The 18,189-nt window shown below is 45.2% G+C and overlaps 1 protein-coding gene across 1 annotated transcript in view; it reads right to left on the bottom strand.

The window, feature by feature from the left end:
- The window catches only part of LOC310753001 (cysteine-rich protein 1-like), a 34,220-nt gene extending 17,102 nt beyond the window's left edge, over positions 1-17,118 (bottom strand). Inside the window, exon 1 of the mRNA XM_083594212.1 lies at positions 16,919-17,118. Within this exon, the coding sequence (XP_083450338.1) occupies positions 16,919-16,961 (43 nt within the window). The 5' untranslated portion in view covers positions 16,962-17,118. The remainder of the gene's footprint in view (positions 1-16,918) is intronic.
- Positions 17,119-18,189: the final 1,071 nt, after the last annotated feature.

Genomic DNA, 18,189 nt, shown 5'->3' on the forward strand with positions numbered 1-18,189 from the left:
GAACTTCCAACTTCATATCATACTTTAAGCTCCTGGCTTGTATCAAAGCTGAGTCCAGAACCAAAAGCCAATGCCATCGCCTTGTCTCCCACTTGGCGTAGCAGAATCCAGCCAGGTTAGACACAAAGCACACTACAGTGGTACCTCGGTTTACGAACTTAATCCATTCCGGAAGTCTGTTCTTAAACCAAAACCATTCTTAAACTGAGGCGTGCTTTCCCTAATGAGGCCTCCCGCTGCCAGTGCCCTTCCACCATTCGGATTCTGTTCTTAGACTGAGGTAAAGTTCTCAAACCGGGACACTACTTCCAGTTTTGCAGAGTTTGTAAACCGAATAGTTCGTAAACAGGGCTGTTCTTAAACCGAGGTACCACTGTATTAAGACCAGAAGCAGAATATATGCAGGGATGCTGAGCCATACTTCCACTCTGCATGTCCTGATCATGCCACTGCTTATTTCTCCATCAACAATTGAACGTCTTAGGCTAAGGTTGCAATCCTAATCCTACTTACCTGGTTACAGGTAGGTAGCTGTGTTGGTCTGCTGTAGTCAAAACAAAATAAAAAAATTTCCTCCCAGTAGCACATTAGAGACCAACTAAGTTTGTTATTGGTATGAGCTTTCGTGAGCATGCACACTTCTTCAGATACTTCTTCTCCAGGTCCAGTACAAAGACCATAGACCATAAGAAGGGAGAGCAGGGACCTTGAAGTTCCCAACAGCTGTTAATCAAGCAAGCAAGCACACAGGTCACCTTTGTCACAGTCAGAATGCCTATGTCCTGGCCAGGCCTGCGCCCAATCTTGGTTTTGTATAATCTTGATTGTCCTCAGTAACCAAAATTATTATCAACATATACAAGTAGAAAAGTTTTCCTTCATTTGCAAGGAATCATACAAAACAAAGTGGCACCAATAAAGAAAAGTTCCAGGGTGGCAACAGAAAGCAAACTAAAAATGCTTTTGCAGCTCGTCAAAACTATCCAACAATATCAAGTTATAGGAAAACTGGTGCTATTAACAGTAACCCTTCTAGTTGGTTAATTGGTTTGGCAACTTCTATGCACATGACATGTGATGCTAATTATTTTCCCCAAGAGTTAAATGATAATGAATCAGAGGCAGCTACAGGAGAGCTATGAGATTCAGGTGAGGGTCAGATGCCTTGTCAATCCCAGCAGATATATAAGAGGACGCCCAGGCCTGCGGCCTGCCCAGGCACATCTGTAATCAATAATCCATAATGTTGTGGCCTTACTTGACCCCAAAGTATGTGTCTTGACTGGGTTGTGGTCAGAGATGGGGTAGCAGGGGTTGTGGTGCCTGGCCATACAATTAGAATTGTGCTGTAAGCCATCCAAGGGTCTTAAAAAGCCAGAGTCACCCCTGATGTTTTGCATTCATCCAGGCACAGGGACCTGTGGTCTTTGAGATGCTGCTGGACTGCAACTCCCATGAGCCTCAGGCTAGCATGGCCTATGGTCAGGAATGATGGCAGTTGCAATCCAACCAGGGCCTTCTCAGTAGTGGCATCTGCCCTGTGGAACACCCTCCCATCAGATGTCAAGGAAATAAACAGCTATCTGACTTTCAGAAGACACCTGAATGCAGCCCTGTATAGGGAAGCTTTTAATGTTTCATGTCTTATTGTGTTTTTCTTGGAAGCCACCCAGAGTGGCTGGGGGAGCCCAGTCAGATGGGTGGCATACTGATATTATTGTTGCTGTTGTTGTTAGTCACAAGTTCCCCATCACAGCATAAGTCCATAACAAGCAACAAATCTTTACTAATAGAGACATTCCGTCCTGACCCCTTCTGCTCACATGCTATCACTCTCAAAAAAAAGTGGAAGGAGATTTGTACTAACACGAACTCATCTAATTTCCTCTGACACAATATTTAAAAATTCATGTATGTAGCTGCAGGATGTGATGCCGTCGCGGCAGAAATGTAGGTTAGGCATGGGGGTTGCAAAGGTTCACAATGAAAATCCCCACCTCTTTAAGCCAGGCAGGATCAGGTCTGAACTTCTGATCCTAGAGCAGGATCCACACCCCAACTCTCCTTTCAACTTCCAGAGGTCTTTACCCCAAGGCAGAGGAAACCGGTGCAAGTTCACATTTTGCTTTTTGCTTGCTTGTAGTCATGAGCCAAACTAAGCACACTGCTTACATACAAAGGAGCCTCATATCAAAAAAGATCAGTGCTATTTCAGGTTTAGGAAGGGAACTGAGGGTAGGCAGGTTTAAAAGGAAAACATGATTATTATTCATTTAACCTTGCGATACATTTAAGAGGCAGACATTCAGGCTAAAACCTTAACTTAACTGGGAGTCTGTGTGAAGAGCAGACCAGATCATGGCAGGGAAGGGACTAAAAGACCATTTTCTACTAAAGGCAGTTAAGGAGTGGAGATAAAAATGTAATAAATAGAGACTTCCGGGGTGGCGCCATCGGTGATGGCGGACTCCCTCTGAATTGGAGGGACCAGCTCCGCATGAAACGGGTCTTTTCCGCTACGGCGAAGCGGGGACCCTTCTGGAAATCACAGGCGGATGAAGCCTGTGACCGTGGGACTCGGTGGGCACCCTTAGCGCCCCCCCAACCCGCAAAGGAACCCACTAACGGGCTCCGAAGCGACGAGGGGGAAGTGGCGCGGTGCTGTGAGTCAATTGCTTTTTCTGCGGAGCGAAGCCGTATAGCCGTTACCGGAGAGCGCTGCCTTTTTCCTGGGACAATTTGGCATCTAAAATAACCACCCGTGAGTACTGAAACACTGAATAATAGAAAGGAATTTGGACTTAAAATTTACCTTAATTTGGTACTGAAACGGGAAGGTCTAAACAGGAAGTCAGCCTTCCGTTTCCTTGTAGCCAGAACAAAGCAAAGACAACGTAAACTAGAGCTTTGAAAATCACTTTTAAAGGATTGGCTTTCATCATTTAAAATCGCTGAACCCCCCTTCGGCAGCAGGAGAAGAAGGGGGATCTTTTTGGGGGGCTGTTTAAACCTGCAGAAGTGAGTTTAAAGCAAAGTAATTTTCCACCGTCCTGATCCTGGAGCGGGGTGTCAGAATTGACGTTTGAAGCTCATTGACCAGAAACAAATGTCTCTGACAGATACTTAAGAGAAGAGAAACATAGTGATTCCATTGTTTCCTTTCGCATTTTAAAAGAACAAATGTGGACAAAATATTACAAAAAAGAAACTTTGTTGCTATTGTTATCAAAAGAAAGAACAACTAGAAGCTTTCCCCCTAGAGGGGGATTGTGAAATTGTAACTAATTCCTGGGAACTTACAGCTGTCTTAGATTACAACCGTGGGAAAGGATTTGTGACCTTGCAGGACAATGTCTTCAGAAGCACTGTTGGGTGCTTTCTGTAAAATAAATGCCCTATTGGATCAGTTAAGCCAGAAGACGGATTTAATGACTAATGCGGCCAGAACCCTTGAACAGGTATTGGGAAATTATATGGAGCCTACCCAGGAACTAAAACAGGAGTGTGCCATGACAGAACAACTGAAAGAAGAGGATGTTGCTGAATCTTGGGCGCCAGAGACGGAGGGAGCAGCGGCCCAGCAGGAACATAAATTTTTGGAGTTGACAAATGAACTTGGAACTTTTTGGACTTTTCAAGTCTGGCAATGGGCCGTCTGATATCTGGAGCTGTGGGGGCTCTCAATTTTGGAGGGAATCTGGAACATGTTTTTAAATACCATACGGAGTCCAGTCTGGTCTATGGAAAAGGGGCTGACCTGTTGAAAAGGGTCCAAAACATTACCAAGCTGGAGTTCCCGAGAATGAAAGGAAAATATGAAGAAGAGCTGCGGAAGGGACATGGAAGAGACTTGAGGGCCTCGGATATAAGGTTACCAGGTTAATGTGCTAGATTAATAGGTTAAAAAGGACTGACAAAGCCCGGGACCAGGAGGAAGGGACGCTGGATGAAGATTGGATTGTTTTTCTCTTTTTTATATATAATTAAGATTGTTCTATAAAATTAATGAATGTTAGAAAAATGTTGAAATGAAATTACTTGGCTCTTGTAAAAATGTCTAAAGAATTAGGTAAGAATGTTATGGTTAGGAGAAGTTGGTAAAAATAAGATTTAAGCTTTAAACTTTAAGGTTTCTATATGATAAGATGAAAATAGAATTAAGGTAATGTAATGACAGAATATTATGAATTAAGGAAAGGATTTGCTGCGATTATTATTAATCAGGATACAAGAAAAGGGAGGAGGAGGAGGTCAAAGAAAGAAGGTATTGAAAGTGAGGAATCTGAGAATGATGGTTTTATTTTTTATTTTTATTTTTCTGTCTTGTTTTTTCTTTGTGTGTGTGGAATTTTTTATTATTTTTATTTTTAAAAAAAACAAAAACCTTTTTTCCAATAAATATCATTAAAAAAAAATGTAATAAATAAATACCGGTTAAGTAAAATGGGAAAACTTCTAAATAATCAAATATTCATTGTGGTAGGACCTACACTTTGGAATTCCATTCCCATCGATATGCTATACTGTTTTCAGCGCCAGCTAAAATGTATTTTGTTTAAGCAAGCCTAGCCATACATGTAAATTTGACGTGTTTTGATATGTAATTTCATTATATAATGCATGTTTTAAAACTGCTGTTTTCATTTTGAACATTTTTTTAAGGTGAGCTTGTTTTTAGCATCTGATTCTCTCAGTAAAGTTAATGTATATTTTATGGTTCATGTAAACCGCTTAGAAATTTTGATGATTAGGCCATATGTAAAACCTTTTAAGTAAATAAAATTGCTAAAGATAACATGGTGCTGAGACTTGAGGTTCACCAGTGTAAGGGGGGAAGACGGATGCACAATACACTTGTGAGCTTTGTCTGCCTAAGCTATCAACGGGTTCTGCACATACTCTGGTCCATAGCCAACATATTAAAATATATATTGGAAACCTGCTGCAAAATATAGGCAAGCTCTTATCCAAAATTACTTTTCATTTAACAGTTGAAAACTGAAAAAAAGAGAGAAAGGTAAAAGAAGCTCTATCGGTTCCCAATCCAGATTATTTTTATCTTTCATCTCATTCCTTCCCTTGGTATGTACCTTCTGTGATTAATAATGGAGCCATCTGATCCTGGAAAATAAATCTGTCAGCAGTTTTGTCCCATCACCTTCCAACAGGATGTGCTGGGACTTATTAAATGCACAACACATCAGTCACACTCTAAAAACACCACACTCCCCTTCGTTAAGCTCAATTGCCGGGGATGCTACCGAAGGCCTCCACACTCAGCACAGTACGTCCTCGCCGCCTTAGGGAAAAGGCTGTTCTGGAACAAGCTGACTGTTTCGCTGCCCTTGCTGAGGTGAAGCATTAGTAAGCAGGTGAACACATCCCTCAGCAGAAGCCCATTCGCATCCAGAGTCTGTAGAGGGCTCCACTTCCTATCAAATACAAATCCGACGCCGAAAACAGCGCAGCGTCTCTATTCAGCTGTGCCCACAAACTCCACTGTCTGCCTCGCTTCTCTTAAACCACCCTCAGGTCCAGTGCAAGGGCATTTTGCAGCCGGGTGTGGGGGAAAAACAAAGGGAACGCACACACACGCACACACCCTCTCCCCGCCAACAAGTCAAGTTGCCATAGTACCCAAGGCCAGCCGAGTTATTTTGGCACCCGAGGCAGAAAATCCACCAACCTCCTCTCTTCCCAAGAGTACAAATACAAGGAGAATAAACGACATAGGTAACAATTTGCTGCCGTTTTCTGAACACCTAAAATCAGCCACCTGAGAATGCTCTGGCCCTTCTCCCAGCAAAAAAAGGAAGAAGTTGACCTGGGATCCTAACTGAATTTTCCAATTTGTTTCTAACTACAGCTGCTGGGTTGCCCTGCACAGGGTAAGATAGGGGCAGGACATCACACGTCACGTGTGTGTCACATCACGTGACGTCACACATGTCTTCCAATGTCCTGCAGGCTGGACCGGCATGGCCTAGCAGAAAACTGTACTGGCCTGGCCTACGCGGTGTCGAGAGATGCTGTGCAGGCCAGTGTAACCTTATGGCAGGCCACGCCACTCCCTGCAGCATCTCCCAACCCTTCGCAGGAAAGGCCAGCCTTCTGTCGATGCCGTGCCACACATCGCTTGGCGGTTCGGCGTCTTCCGCTCCCTCACTAATTCTTAGCAGGGGGCTCAGCCCCCTGAATATTGAGAGGGCTGGTGACACCTCTGCCCCCTAGAGTTGGTCACCTGCTTCTAACCTGTTGAAGAAGAAGAAGAAGAAGAAGAAGAAGAAGAAGAAGAAGAAGAAGAAGAGGTGTAACATTGCAACTGAAGCAATTTTTGGAGTAGAGTAGGGGTGCGGGTGGCGCTGTGGGTTAAACCACAGAGCCTAGGACTTGCCGATCAGAAGGCACTCATTGGCATCACTCCTGCTTGCTTGTTTATATCCTGCCAGCCATGTGGAGCTGGCATCAGGCACTTGCTACATGCTGTGAAGGGACTTCCCTCACCCGCTACTGTCTGGATGGGGCAGAAAAGAGCAAAAAGGAGCACCCCATTAATTCAGCTGGTTGTTTGTTGCCTGCCAGCCATGTGGAGCTGAAGGCGAGTCCTTATTTTGCTCATGGAATGGCTTTGCTGAAGGTGAGTTGCTTTCTCTACGTGTGTGTGATTGGCAAAGAGGCAGATATGTGTGCGGTGTGTGTGAAGGGGGGGCAGAGGTGTGAATATGTGATCTATGTGTATGTTTGGTCTGTGTGAGAGGGAGAGATGTATGTTGTGGGGCTGATACTGCATAGGTGTTTGTGTGGTCTGCAAAAGCGAGAAAGAGATGCACTTCTGCAAAGAAGGAGAGATGTGCATGTGGTTTGCATGTGAAAAAGAGAGGAGGGAGGTTTGTGTGGTCTTTGTGGTTTCTGTGTGTGAGAATCACACACTTGGGTAGAGAGAGGGGGGCAGATGAATGTATGGCTGTATATATGCGAAGTGTGTTTGTATGAGTGAGTGTGAAAGAAATGTATGTGTGCCTGATCTGTTTGTGCAAGAGAGAGAGAGTGGTGTAGCTGCCAAGTATTTTCCCCTAGTACTGGGGAAATATCTTTGCCATTGTTAGACGACAACAGCATCAGGGGCAGCATGGGAATCAGCATGGGCAGCAGGGAATCAATATTGTGAGATCTTCACAATTGGGACAGGTGACTTCCCAAGGCAAAGCAACAACAACAGCAATACAGTGGTAAGGTAAAGGTAAAGGGGCCTCTGACCATTAGGTCCAGTCGTGACCGACTCTGGGGTTGCGGCGCTCATCTCGCTTTATTGGCCGAGGGAGCCGGCGTACAGCGTCTGGGTCATGTGGCCAGCATGACTAAGCCACTTCTGGTAAACCAGAGCAGCGCACGGAAACGCCGTTTACCTTCCCGCTGGAGCGGTACCTATTTATCTACTTGCACTTTGACATGCTTTTGAACTGCTAGGTGGGCAGGAGCAGGGACCGAGCAACAGGAGCTCACCCCGTCACGGGGATTCAAACCACCGACATTCTGATCGGCAAGTCCTAGGCTCTGTGGTTTAACCCACAGCGCCACCCGCGTCCCAAGCAGTACAGTGGTACCTCGGGTTAAGTACTTAATTTGTTCCGGAGGTCCGTTCTTAACCTGAAACTGTTCTTAACCTGAAGCACCACTTTAGCTAATGGGGCCTCCCACTGCTGCCGCACCGCCGGAGCACGATTTCTGTTCTCATCCTGAAGCAAAGTTCTTAACCCGAGGTACTATTTCTGGGTTAGCTGAGTCTGTAACCTGAAGCGTATGTAACCCAAGGTACCACTGCACTTTCTCTAATGTTGTGTTATGCTAGGACTCCATGGCAGCCATTTTGTGACCAGAACCCACACAGTACTTTCTCCAAATTTGAAATGTACCCTCTGGTCCAAAAAAACTGGTAACTCTTGGTCTACCTTATAAAGATTATTGTGAGATAATATGCACAAAGTCCTGTGACCACTTGAAATGCGCCACATAAATGTTTGTCATCATTATCAAGAAAATTGACAAAATCACAGAAACACCCAAAACCATGGATAATTGTATAAATTTATTGTTTAACAAAAGAAGACAAAAGAAGACAACGTGTAAAATAAGTATATAATGTCTCCCTTTTCACCCCACCAAAGTATCACTGCCTGTCCTCATAACCATTCAAGCTAAAGATTTGCTCATGTTCTCAATTTTGAATCATGTTAATTTTGAATCAGCTGCTTGTATCTTTAAATTTTAAATCTGGAAGTGGTCTTTGCAGTATATGTTGAGGCATGCTTTGCTGAAATTTTCAATAATGTAATATAGTCCATTGCTCTGTTTTTCACTCACTGATCACTTTTTTTTAATATTGCAAGTTGAGTGCCCTGTAAGAAAATAAAGCACCCAAGGACATACATAGAAAAGGCAAAGTAATAGAAGAAACCAATTTGGTTGTTACAAATGGGGTGTGGGAGAGAGAGAGCAGAGTATCCTAGGTGCATATATAGTAAAGGTAAAGGGACCCCTGACCATTAGGTCCAGGCGCGGATGACTCTGGGGTTACGGCGCTCATCTCGCTTTATTGGCCGAGGGAACCGGCGTACAGCTTCCAGGTCATGTGGCCAGCATGACTAAGCCGCTTCTGGCGAACCAGAGCAGCACACGGAAACGCCGTTTACCTTCCCGCCGGAGCGGTACCTATTTATCTACTTGCACTTTGACGTGCTTTCGAACTGCTAGGTTGGCAGGAGCAGGGACTGAGCAATGGGAGCTCACCCCATCGCGGGGATTCGAACCGCCGACCTTCTGATCAGCAAGTCCTAGGCTCTGTGCTTTAACCCACAGCGCCACCCGTGTCCCAAGTGCATATATACCTGGGTTTAAATTGCTAATATCAATGGTCAGTTTAGTTCCTTCCTTCCTCTTTGTGCTTCTCTTGTCATCCTAAATATTCTCCTGTCACATTCCTCCTTGCAAAGTCAAAATACTGGCAAGCAAACAAGCTTTGTAAGGTCATGTTGTGCCCATAAGCATTCATTAACGGAAGGGATTTCACAGCCAGGACTCAGACACACAGTCATTTCTGACAGCATTTAGAGTACCATTAGCATGCCGCCAGTATTAATTACTCCTGATAGGAGTATTTACTTGACCAAACACCGCAGCAGTGGTAATAACTACTGTGGTATTAGGGAACCTATGGCGATATGAAAATACTACCAGCGGTAACCATTTCCATAACCATCAAGACTTAATTACACCCATGATTTAGCAGGAGTGTAATTAATATGGGTGAAATTTGCAAATGAGTTAATTCCATCAGATATTATTCATCCCACCTGTAACAGTTTCAGGGTGTTGTTTTACTTTCGCAGCTCTGACTTTGGCCTCATGACTCGGGTTGTAATCAAAGATGGAGAACTTTTGGCCCTCCAGATATTGCTGAACTCTTACTCCCATCAGTCCCAACCAGCATCACCAATGCTCAGAGATGATAGGAGTTGTAGTCCAACAGCATATGGAGGCTTATAGGTGTGGTGTATCCACAGTGCTATTTTTCTAGAAAAAGAGGTGCCGGAACTCACCATGAACGCCTCCCTTGTTCTCTTATAATGGCAATGGTGCCCACCTCAGAGGGGCCGGAACTGAGTTGTGTGGCGAGTTCCCGCCCCCCACCAGGGAAAAATAAAGACACAGGACACCAAAAATTAAGGTTAATGGGTGAATTAGGCCACAACTTTATTGATTTCAGGAATGAGAGGTATTGGCTTAGGCATTGGTCCTATCGACTAGCCGGCTCCAGCCCGATTGCTGAAGACCGGCAAGGGTTAACACCATAAAGGGGGAGTCCTGCTGAGCCACGTCAACTAGGAGCTCCCCTGGGTCACCGCTTGGGGGCGGGCCTTAGGCTTCGGACAGGGCCACGCCCCCCCCCGGAATCCTTTATCAGACTACCCTTCACTTTTGGGGGGTGGCGTTTCCTTCCCCCCCCTTAACCCCTCCTTACCAATGCCTAACTGCCAATGCCGAGGAGTTGTGACGAGTTGAAATTGCCAGTTGGGAAAAATTCCTACCAGGCCCCTTGCAGCGACCGACCGAAGCCCATAGCAAAGTCAGAAGCCTACCTAAAGGGAGGGAGGGTGGGAAAACGTGATGGCTGGCGCGGCGAAAAGAGGGCGAGCCCCGGCCGCGCCGGCCCTAAATAGGGCAGGCCACGCCCCCCAGCCACCCAATTGGCTGGCTGGGCGGGCGACGCAGCCGGGATTCCCTCGCGCACGTGGGGTGGGCGTGAAGCCCGCAACCCCACCTCCTTGCCAGGCCCAGAAGTGGCTTTCCGGAGAGTTCCAGCTGGAAAAAAATCCCTGTGTCTCAGCCATATGAGGAACTGCTGAGTCTCCTCTCACGGAAGTGTGTTGTTTAGTTTCAGTTCGGCATTAAAAGCAGCAAGGTTCCCCATCCCTGTTCTAAAACAATTAATGGACATTGGGAATAATGGAAACAGGAAGAAGAGTGGATCACAATCTCTGAGGGCTCACTTGTATTTCCACTTGCCCCATGCCTAGAAAGCATGGGTCTGAGGGGTTTTTTGCTTGTCCTGTGCCTTCTAGAGACAGGTCTGAGCCGTTTTGCCTTTGCTCTCAGAAAACCAGCTCTTTGGCACGAAATTGGAACAAACGGCAATGCACAGAAACCCTGAATGGTGTTCGTTCTGATTCAGTGCTAAACCGCAGTTTTTCCCAGGGGAAAGCAGCAGGAGAAATGGAAGAGCAGATGAGCCCTAAAGTGGCCATCACACTATCCTCCTTTCTATCTATTCAGCTACATTCTGTGTTTACAGCATGTGTGAGTCTGAAGGCTGTGTTCAACCACAGGGAGACAGTGTGTGTGATTCTACTAAATCAACCCGACACAGCTGTTACCTGTGAGAAAATTGTACTAATATTTATCTTATCACTTTTGGGGAGAGTTTAGAGAGAGCGGGAAGGAGAGAGAGAGAGAGAAATAGTAAGTCTTGAGAAGCCAAGAGCTGGCACCAGAAAGCCAATTGGCCAGTTTATTTTTACTGGAAATCTACAACCTGGAAAGTTTCTGAAGTAGAATGAGAGCACACAAAAGCTAGTTACGAAAAGCATCCTGCCAAGTGCCTTGTGACAGTGCCAGCCTTGAGTCAGCCGTTTCCCCAGTCTGGCAAAAACAAGAGCATTAAAACAGTGCTCTTAAGTGCTCAAAGCACCACACATACCTTATCTCAATGATCTTTACAAAAACCCTGAAGGGTAGCTCTGTGGCCCCCGTATGACAAATGCAAATTGGGAAGAAAGGGTGGGGGAGATGTTAGATGAGATTCATGAAGTTTGAACCAGGTACTTCCTAGGTGCTAACTCATTCTTACAAACCAAGACTGCGCAAACGTTACAAAGTTTACTTGAGTAATATAATGCCCAAGAAGGTGAGCTGTTCATCCAGGAAGATTCCTGTTCAAATCTTGGCTCTGCCATGAACCTTTTCATTGTCCACATAGGCTCTTCCCCATCTTCAATATGGAGATTATAATACTGACCGTGTTAAGTTGTGGGTGAACATATCAGACGACACAGCTATTCTTCAGCAGCTCTTGTTTATTCACAGGCCAGAACAGAACTGAACTGAAGGGTTCAGCCAGCCTGCTTATATAGAGCTCCACTACAGCGCAACAGTAACCACTTTCTGTAACTATCCAATCACTGAACGTCACTTTCAATCCCCTATTTGCATATGTGGACCTGAGTGAAAACTATCTACAGTATCCCCATGCTGGCCCAGGGTGAGAACTTCAGTACATAACAGACCTACCTTACAGAGTTTTGTAAGGACCACTGAGCTACCAATTTGAAACACTTTGAGCACACTCAAAAGCACCATACGAAGGGATGGCGATGACAGAAGAACTTTGAACACCACAGAAGTTCAGAATAAAATAAATGCCTTTCAGACCAGAGAAGGAGTAAGACATTTCAAAGGATGGAGAATGGGAGGACACATAACCAATCCCATCCTCAGGCATCCCTAAATCGATGGTCAGACCTACATAATTCAAGTCACATAACATAAGAAGAGGCTGCTGGATCAGACCAATGGCGCATCTAGTCCCGCATCCTGTTTTCACATTGGTTGACCAGATACTTATAGGAAACCAGCAAGCAAGACTTGGGCGCAACTGTTGGGATACTGCCAGGGAGACAGGGAAACATTCTTCCCACCTGTGATTTCCAGCAACTGGTATTTGGAGGAATGGTGTCTCTGAAAGTAGAGGTTGACTATAGCCATCATGGCTACCAGCAGACAGAAACCAGTGCATGTACTCATCACCCCAGGTTTTCTGGTGCAATGCAACATGTCACCTGTTTATTCAACCACCTTGCATGCCCAAATGGGAAAGAGAAGGGCAAGGAGATGACAATTGGTTTTCTCATATTATTTATTAAAAGTATCAGTGGGAGTCTGATGGTGCGCTGCAGAGGTGGGGAACCTTTTTTTTAACCTAAGGCTGGGCAACCATCTGCAGGCCATATGGTGCTAATGGGTTTAGCCAGATCCAAAAACTTGTCAGAGCAACTGGATGTGGCTCATTCTCCCTGGACCATGGGCTACATCCCAGTCATGCAGGTACCAGATATTCCTACACCTCTGTCTACACACAGCTCCACCCACGTAAGCAAGAAGCACTATTGCAGTTCAAGGACATATCCCAAGCAGGATATGTCAGCTGGTAGGGAGGAAGTCCAGAAAGGAGCAGCCTGGGGGGCCTGATAGAGAGTCCTGGAGGGTCACATTTTGCTCTGAGGGTCTGCATACCTCCTGTAGTGAAAGGAGCAACCACACACTGGTCAAAAGGTCTTTTGCTGCACAGCTATTGAGCTCCCAGGAACATCCACTGGCAACTCACTTGGTGAGCTGGGGGCAGTGACTGCAGGTGTCTCACAGAAAATCGACATCAGGTTGCACTCATTTTAGAGCTCTCCTTTTGCTTGTGCTCTGTGGTTTGTAAATGTTTGCCTCGCATTTCAGTGCTGCTGCTTGACATCTTCAAAGCTTCCTGTTTGTGACCTGCTCTTCCTGTTTCTGCTACACTTGCTACCTTCTGACTGTTGTGGCTTCCTGAATGCCCAGCCCTGCTTTACTTCCATGCCATGAACACCTTGCCTGGTTTTCCCTCTGAGCAAAACAGGCTAGTCCAGGGGCTCCCAAACTGTGGCCTGTGGACCACCCGTGGTCCACAAGCTTCATTCCGGTGGTCCACGGCATGTTCTCATTAACAGTCATATAGTTTTTTATTGCTCCTTTTATTTCTGATATTGTATTTAATTGCATTACAATGCTAATTCTGTGGAATTCAAACTGTAATGCAATAAACTGCAATATAAGAAATGAAAGAAGCAATTAAAAATGCAATTAAAAATCACACATCATCTAGCACATATCACAATTTGCTATGACAGGGAGAAAAATTGTTAAATGGTCCACCAAGATCCTCAGCAATTTTCAAGTGGTCTGTGGTGGTGAGGGGGTACGACTTGGGAACCACTGGGTTAGTTTACAGAGGCCAGGAGTGTGTTTTGAGAAGGAGCTGAGATGTTCTGGGTTCAAATGTATGTTCATCAGTGAACACACTAGACGGTTTTAGGCAAACAATACAGCTTCCAGCTTCTCTCCTCCATCTTATGACACAGGTGATAATACCAGCCTAGCTTAAAGGTAAAGGTAAAGGGACCCCTGACCATTAGGTCCAGTTGTGACCGACTCTGGGGTTGCGGTGCTCATCTCGCTTTGTTGGCCGAGGGAGCCGGTGGTCATGTGGCCAGCATGACTAAGCCGCTTCTGGTGAACCAGAGCAGTGCACAGAAACACCGTTTACCTTCCCGCCGGAGCGGTACCTATTTATCTACTTGGACTTTGATGTGCTTTCGAACTGCTAGGTGGGCAGGAGCAGGGACTGAGCAACGGGAGCTCACCCTGTCGCAGGGATTCGAACCGCCAACCTTCTGATCGGCAAGTCCTAGGCTCTGTGGTTTAAGCCATAGCGCCGCCCGCGTCCCACCAGCCTAGCTTACACAGTTGTAATAATGATTGAGACAGCTGTGGAGACCTTTGGGTAGTTGGGAAGAGTGCAATACTAATATCAAGTATTATTAAATAGTTGTGGGGGTGGGAGTTGACCATGGGGTACATGTAAAAAAGAAGATTAAAAATTAATAGACTGACGAACAGAACAAAATAATCTTCTAGGACTGATAGGATGGGATTTGTATCCCTTGCCCAAGCCCGACCCTAGTCCATAACCACTCCAAATTCAGGAGTAGTGCTATTTTATTGTTGTTAGCCGCCCTGAGCTCGGCTTTGGCTGGGGAGGGCGGGATGTAAATAAATTTTATCATCATCATCATCATCATCATCATCATCATCATCATCATTACTGGAGGCCAGGCCAGATTCCTGGAATTTAGTAGAGGCAACCCAATTTCTGGGTCAGCCATTTCCAAGAGGCCTTCCCTGAGAAGCCCTCCTAGCATGTTTGGGGGGCTGTGGTACTTCGTGGGTTGTAGGCTAGAAGCAGTTTGTCTCCAGGGCCAGCCAAAGCAAGCACTTTGAAGATTTCCTACCACCCGAATCCAATAATTAATTCCCAGCAAAAGTTTGGCTTCACTATCTGAGCTGTTGCTGAGAAGAGCCATAAAATGGGAAGAAGCAACATTTCCACTGAAGGCCCCTCCAGACGGGTGTTTTAGTGCAGGTACGTTCTTCAATATGCTGCTGACACAGCAATAGCGCATTAGTTGTGTGTTCATTCTTCTTTAGATTGTTCTGGGATGCTTCCCCTGCGCTACCACATTGTTCTGTCTGGAGGGGCTACAGCATAACCAAAGCAGGGCAAAAACTAAACCGGAACAGTTATGCTCTACAAAGTTGTGGGGTTTCAGGAGGAAGTTGTAGGATATGCACAGTTTGGAAATGAAGCGTTGTGACCACTCCACAACTTTTGCAGGCCCAAAGAGAATTGAAAGTAGGATTGTTTGTGACCACTCTGACAGCATCTTGAGCACAAATGATCATCAATGTGCAAATAAAATGGATTTCTGTAGGCACCCTGCAAGTGACCCACAGATTTGCTTTTCTGCTTGCTCCATGCCCTCTTCACATCCTATACGGTAGGTCCCTGTTGAAGCAACTACAGAATTTTGCAGAGTAAGAGAATGTGACTCAGCCAATTTTGCTCTTTTAGCTTTTGGAGTCTTCCTCACTTTGCCTGGACAGAATTACAGAAGGAGCCCACGTTACAAGACCAGTTCTTTATCTTGCTTATGACTTCATATGCAACTTTCTTCTGATATGTTTCATGAGAAAGGGCGTATTGTCAACTATTCATATATTTTTTCTGGGCATGGGTGGAATAGTTCTGCATAGCACCCAAATTGGCTTCAGCACGGGAACTGCAGTTTTTACAGAAATGAATAGTTCTCAGTGCCTTTGTGGGGTGGAGTTGAAGGAAGACTGATGTTGGCACAACAGAAGCCATACTGAGCACTTCAAATTTAGGATCAGATGTACACTCTTTATGGAAAAACAAAAGTGGAACGATTAGGCAGTTCGGTTGAAAAAGTCCAGAGCTCAAACAATGAGGCAGCCGTGTAGGGTTTGTTCTTCTGTTCAGAGCCCCCTCCCCTCCCCCCACTTCTTTTGTAGGCTGTGTTAAACTTCAAGGACCGGAAAGAGAATTGGCAAAGAGGTTGTGGTCACATAGCAGACAGAGATCCCAGAAGCAAAAGGACAAGGTTTTCCTAATGTGAAAGAAGACATCCCAAATTTCTCCATATCCAACTCTTTCATGACAGAGAATTTGCACCGAAGTTATTAAAGGAGTATTGAAAGCTGCCTTATACTATGTCAGACCATTAATCCATCTAACTCAGTATTGCCTACACCAGTGTTTTCCAGACTTGGGTCTCTAGCTGTTTTTGGACCACAATTCCCACCATCCCTGACCACTGGCTCCGCTAGCTAGGGATGATGGGTGTTGTAGTCCAAAAACAGCTGGAGACCTAAGTTTGGGAAACATTGGTCTACACTAACTGGCAGTGGCTCTTCAGAATGTCAAGCAATACTCCCTGGAGATTCTGGGACTTGAACATGGGACATTCTGCATGTAAAACAGATACTCTGTCCCTGAGCTGTAGAACCTTTATAGAACCTCCTCTTTTTTCTTTTCTTTTCTTTTCTTTTTTTGATGGGGTAACCTCCTAGACCATAAAGAAGGCTGATGACCGAAGAATTTATGCTTTTCAATTATGGTGCTGGAGGAGACGCTTGAGAGTCCCATGGACTGCAAGAAGATCAAACCTCTCCATTCTGAAGGAAATCAGCCCTGAGTGCTCACTGGAAGGACAGATCCTGAAGCTGAGACTCCAAGACTTTGTCCACCTCATGAGAAGAGAAGACTCCCTGGAAAAGACCCTGATGTTGGAAAAGATGGAGGGCACAAGGAGAAGGGGACGACAGAGGACAAGATGGTTGGACAGTGTTCTCGAAGCTACCAGCATGAGTTTGACCAAGCTGCGGGAGGCAGTGGAAGACAGGAGTGCCTGGCGTGCTCTGGTCCAGGGGGTCACAAAGAGTCGGACACGACTAAACAACTAAACAACAACAACAACCTCCTGGAGCAGCAGATCTGGAGGCAAGTTAATATGAAACCTAATCTCAACACTTACCCATACAAAGACACTCCCCCCCCCAGTCATCAGTCTTTTAACCATGAGCACTTCAGACTTACCATCCTCACCACAGCCTCAAAGCCCTGCCCTTAATTTCTAGCCTTATGAACTCACGAGAGAGATGCAGTTTAAACACAGTGAGGAGAGAGAAATAAACTTACCAAAGTAGACTGGTTTTCCACACATGGGGCAATATGAAATCATCGTTTGTCTTCCTTCAGGCCCCTCTCGACACTCATCAGCACCGTTTGAATCAACAGGAGTCTGTTCGCTTGGACTGACAGGAAAACCATGGCTGGGTCAGGGTGGTGAGCAATGTGCTCTGCACTTTCAGTCAGGATGTTGTGGTTATAAGTAAATGAGTGAGCACATTGTTGTGTTAGTGACAGGGCTGAGGAGAGGGAACCAAGCAAGTAACTTCTCATTTAAACAAAGGTATTGCCCTTTCCAGTCTGATTTTGCAACAGTAATCCATGCTTTAAGTCACATCTCGTTTAGATTACTGTGATGCGCTCCTCATGGGGCTACCCTTGAAGAACATTCAGAAGATTCAGTTAGTGCACATAAACTAGATTGCTAATCAGCGCACAGCATTATTACAATATTCAAAGATCTGTACTTCCCTTGGAAGAGGCATTGACTGTTAAACCGTTCTGTGAATTGTAGTTCTCTACGGGGAATATGGCCGCCTAACAATGCTCAGCACCATGCAGTTCCCAGCGTTCTTTTGGGGGTGCCATGACTGTTTAAAGTGGTATGATAGTGCTTTAAATGTCCAGCACAGAAGGGGCTTAACTCAGGGGTGGCTAACCTGTGGCTCTCTAGATGCTGTTGAACTACAACTCTATTCAACCTTGACTCTGCTGGCTGGGGCTGATCAAAGTTGGAGTCCAGCATTTGGACAGCCATAGATTTTCCTACCACTGTTCATAAATTCCTTCCCATTTTTAAAAAAAATTCAAAAAACATTTATTCAAAAGTTACAATACATTACATGTTCAATCAATATATCCCTTCCACAGACGCCTCAGTGATGATGGCGGCATTAAAATATAGTGTTCTTCTTCAATAAAAGAGAAAAAGGAAGACTAGATCGTGTCAAAGGTATCATTTTTTGGAAATTCCTTTGATTAGTCGCCAATGGTATGTGATGCGTTCTGATGCTATTAAACCCAAGCCTCTATTGGTATTTTAGAAGTTTTCTTTCATTGTTGGGCAATAACTAGTCTAGCTGCTGTGAACAGGAAGGAAATTAATTCTTTAGGTTTAAGGGTAGAATGTGGGGTCAGATCCAAGGATAAGGCAAGTGACAAATTAGGAGGGATAGATTGTTTAGTGATTTTGGAGGTCAGGTTAAAAACTTTTCCCCAAAAGGCTTGGACCATGGTAAAAAGGTAAAGGGACCCCTGACCATTAGGTCCAGTTGTGACCG

This window comes from Podarcis filfolensis (genome assembly GCF_964270895.1).
Source record: "Podarcis filfolensis genome assembly, chromosome: 17".
Classification (NCBI taxonomy): Eukaryota; Metazoa; Chordata; class Lepidosauria; order Squamata; family Lacertidae; genus Podarcis; species Podarcis filfolensis.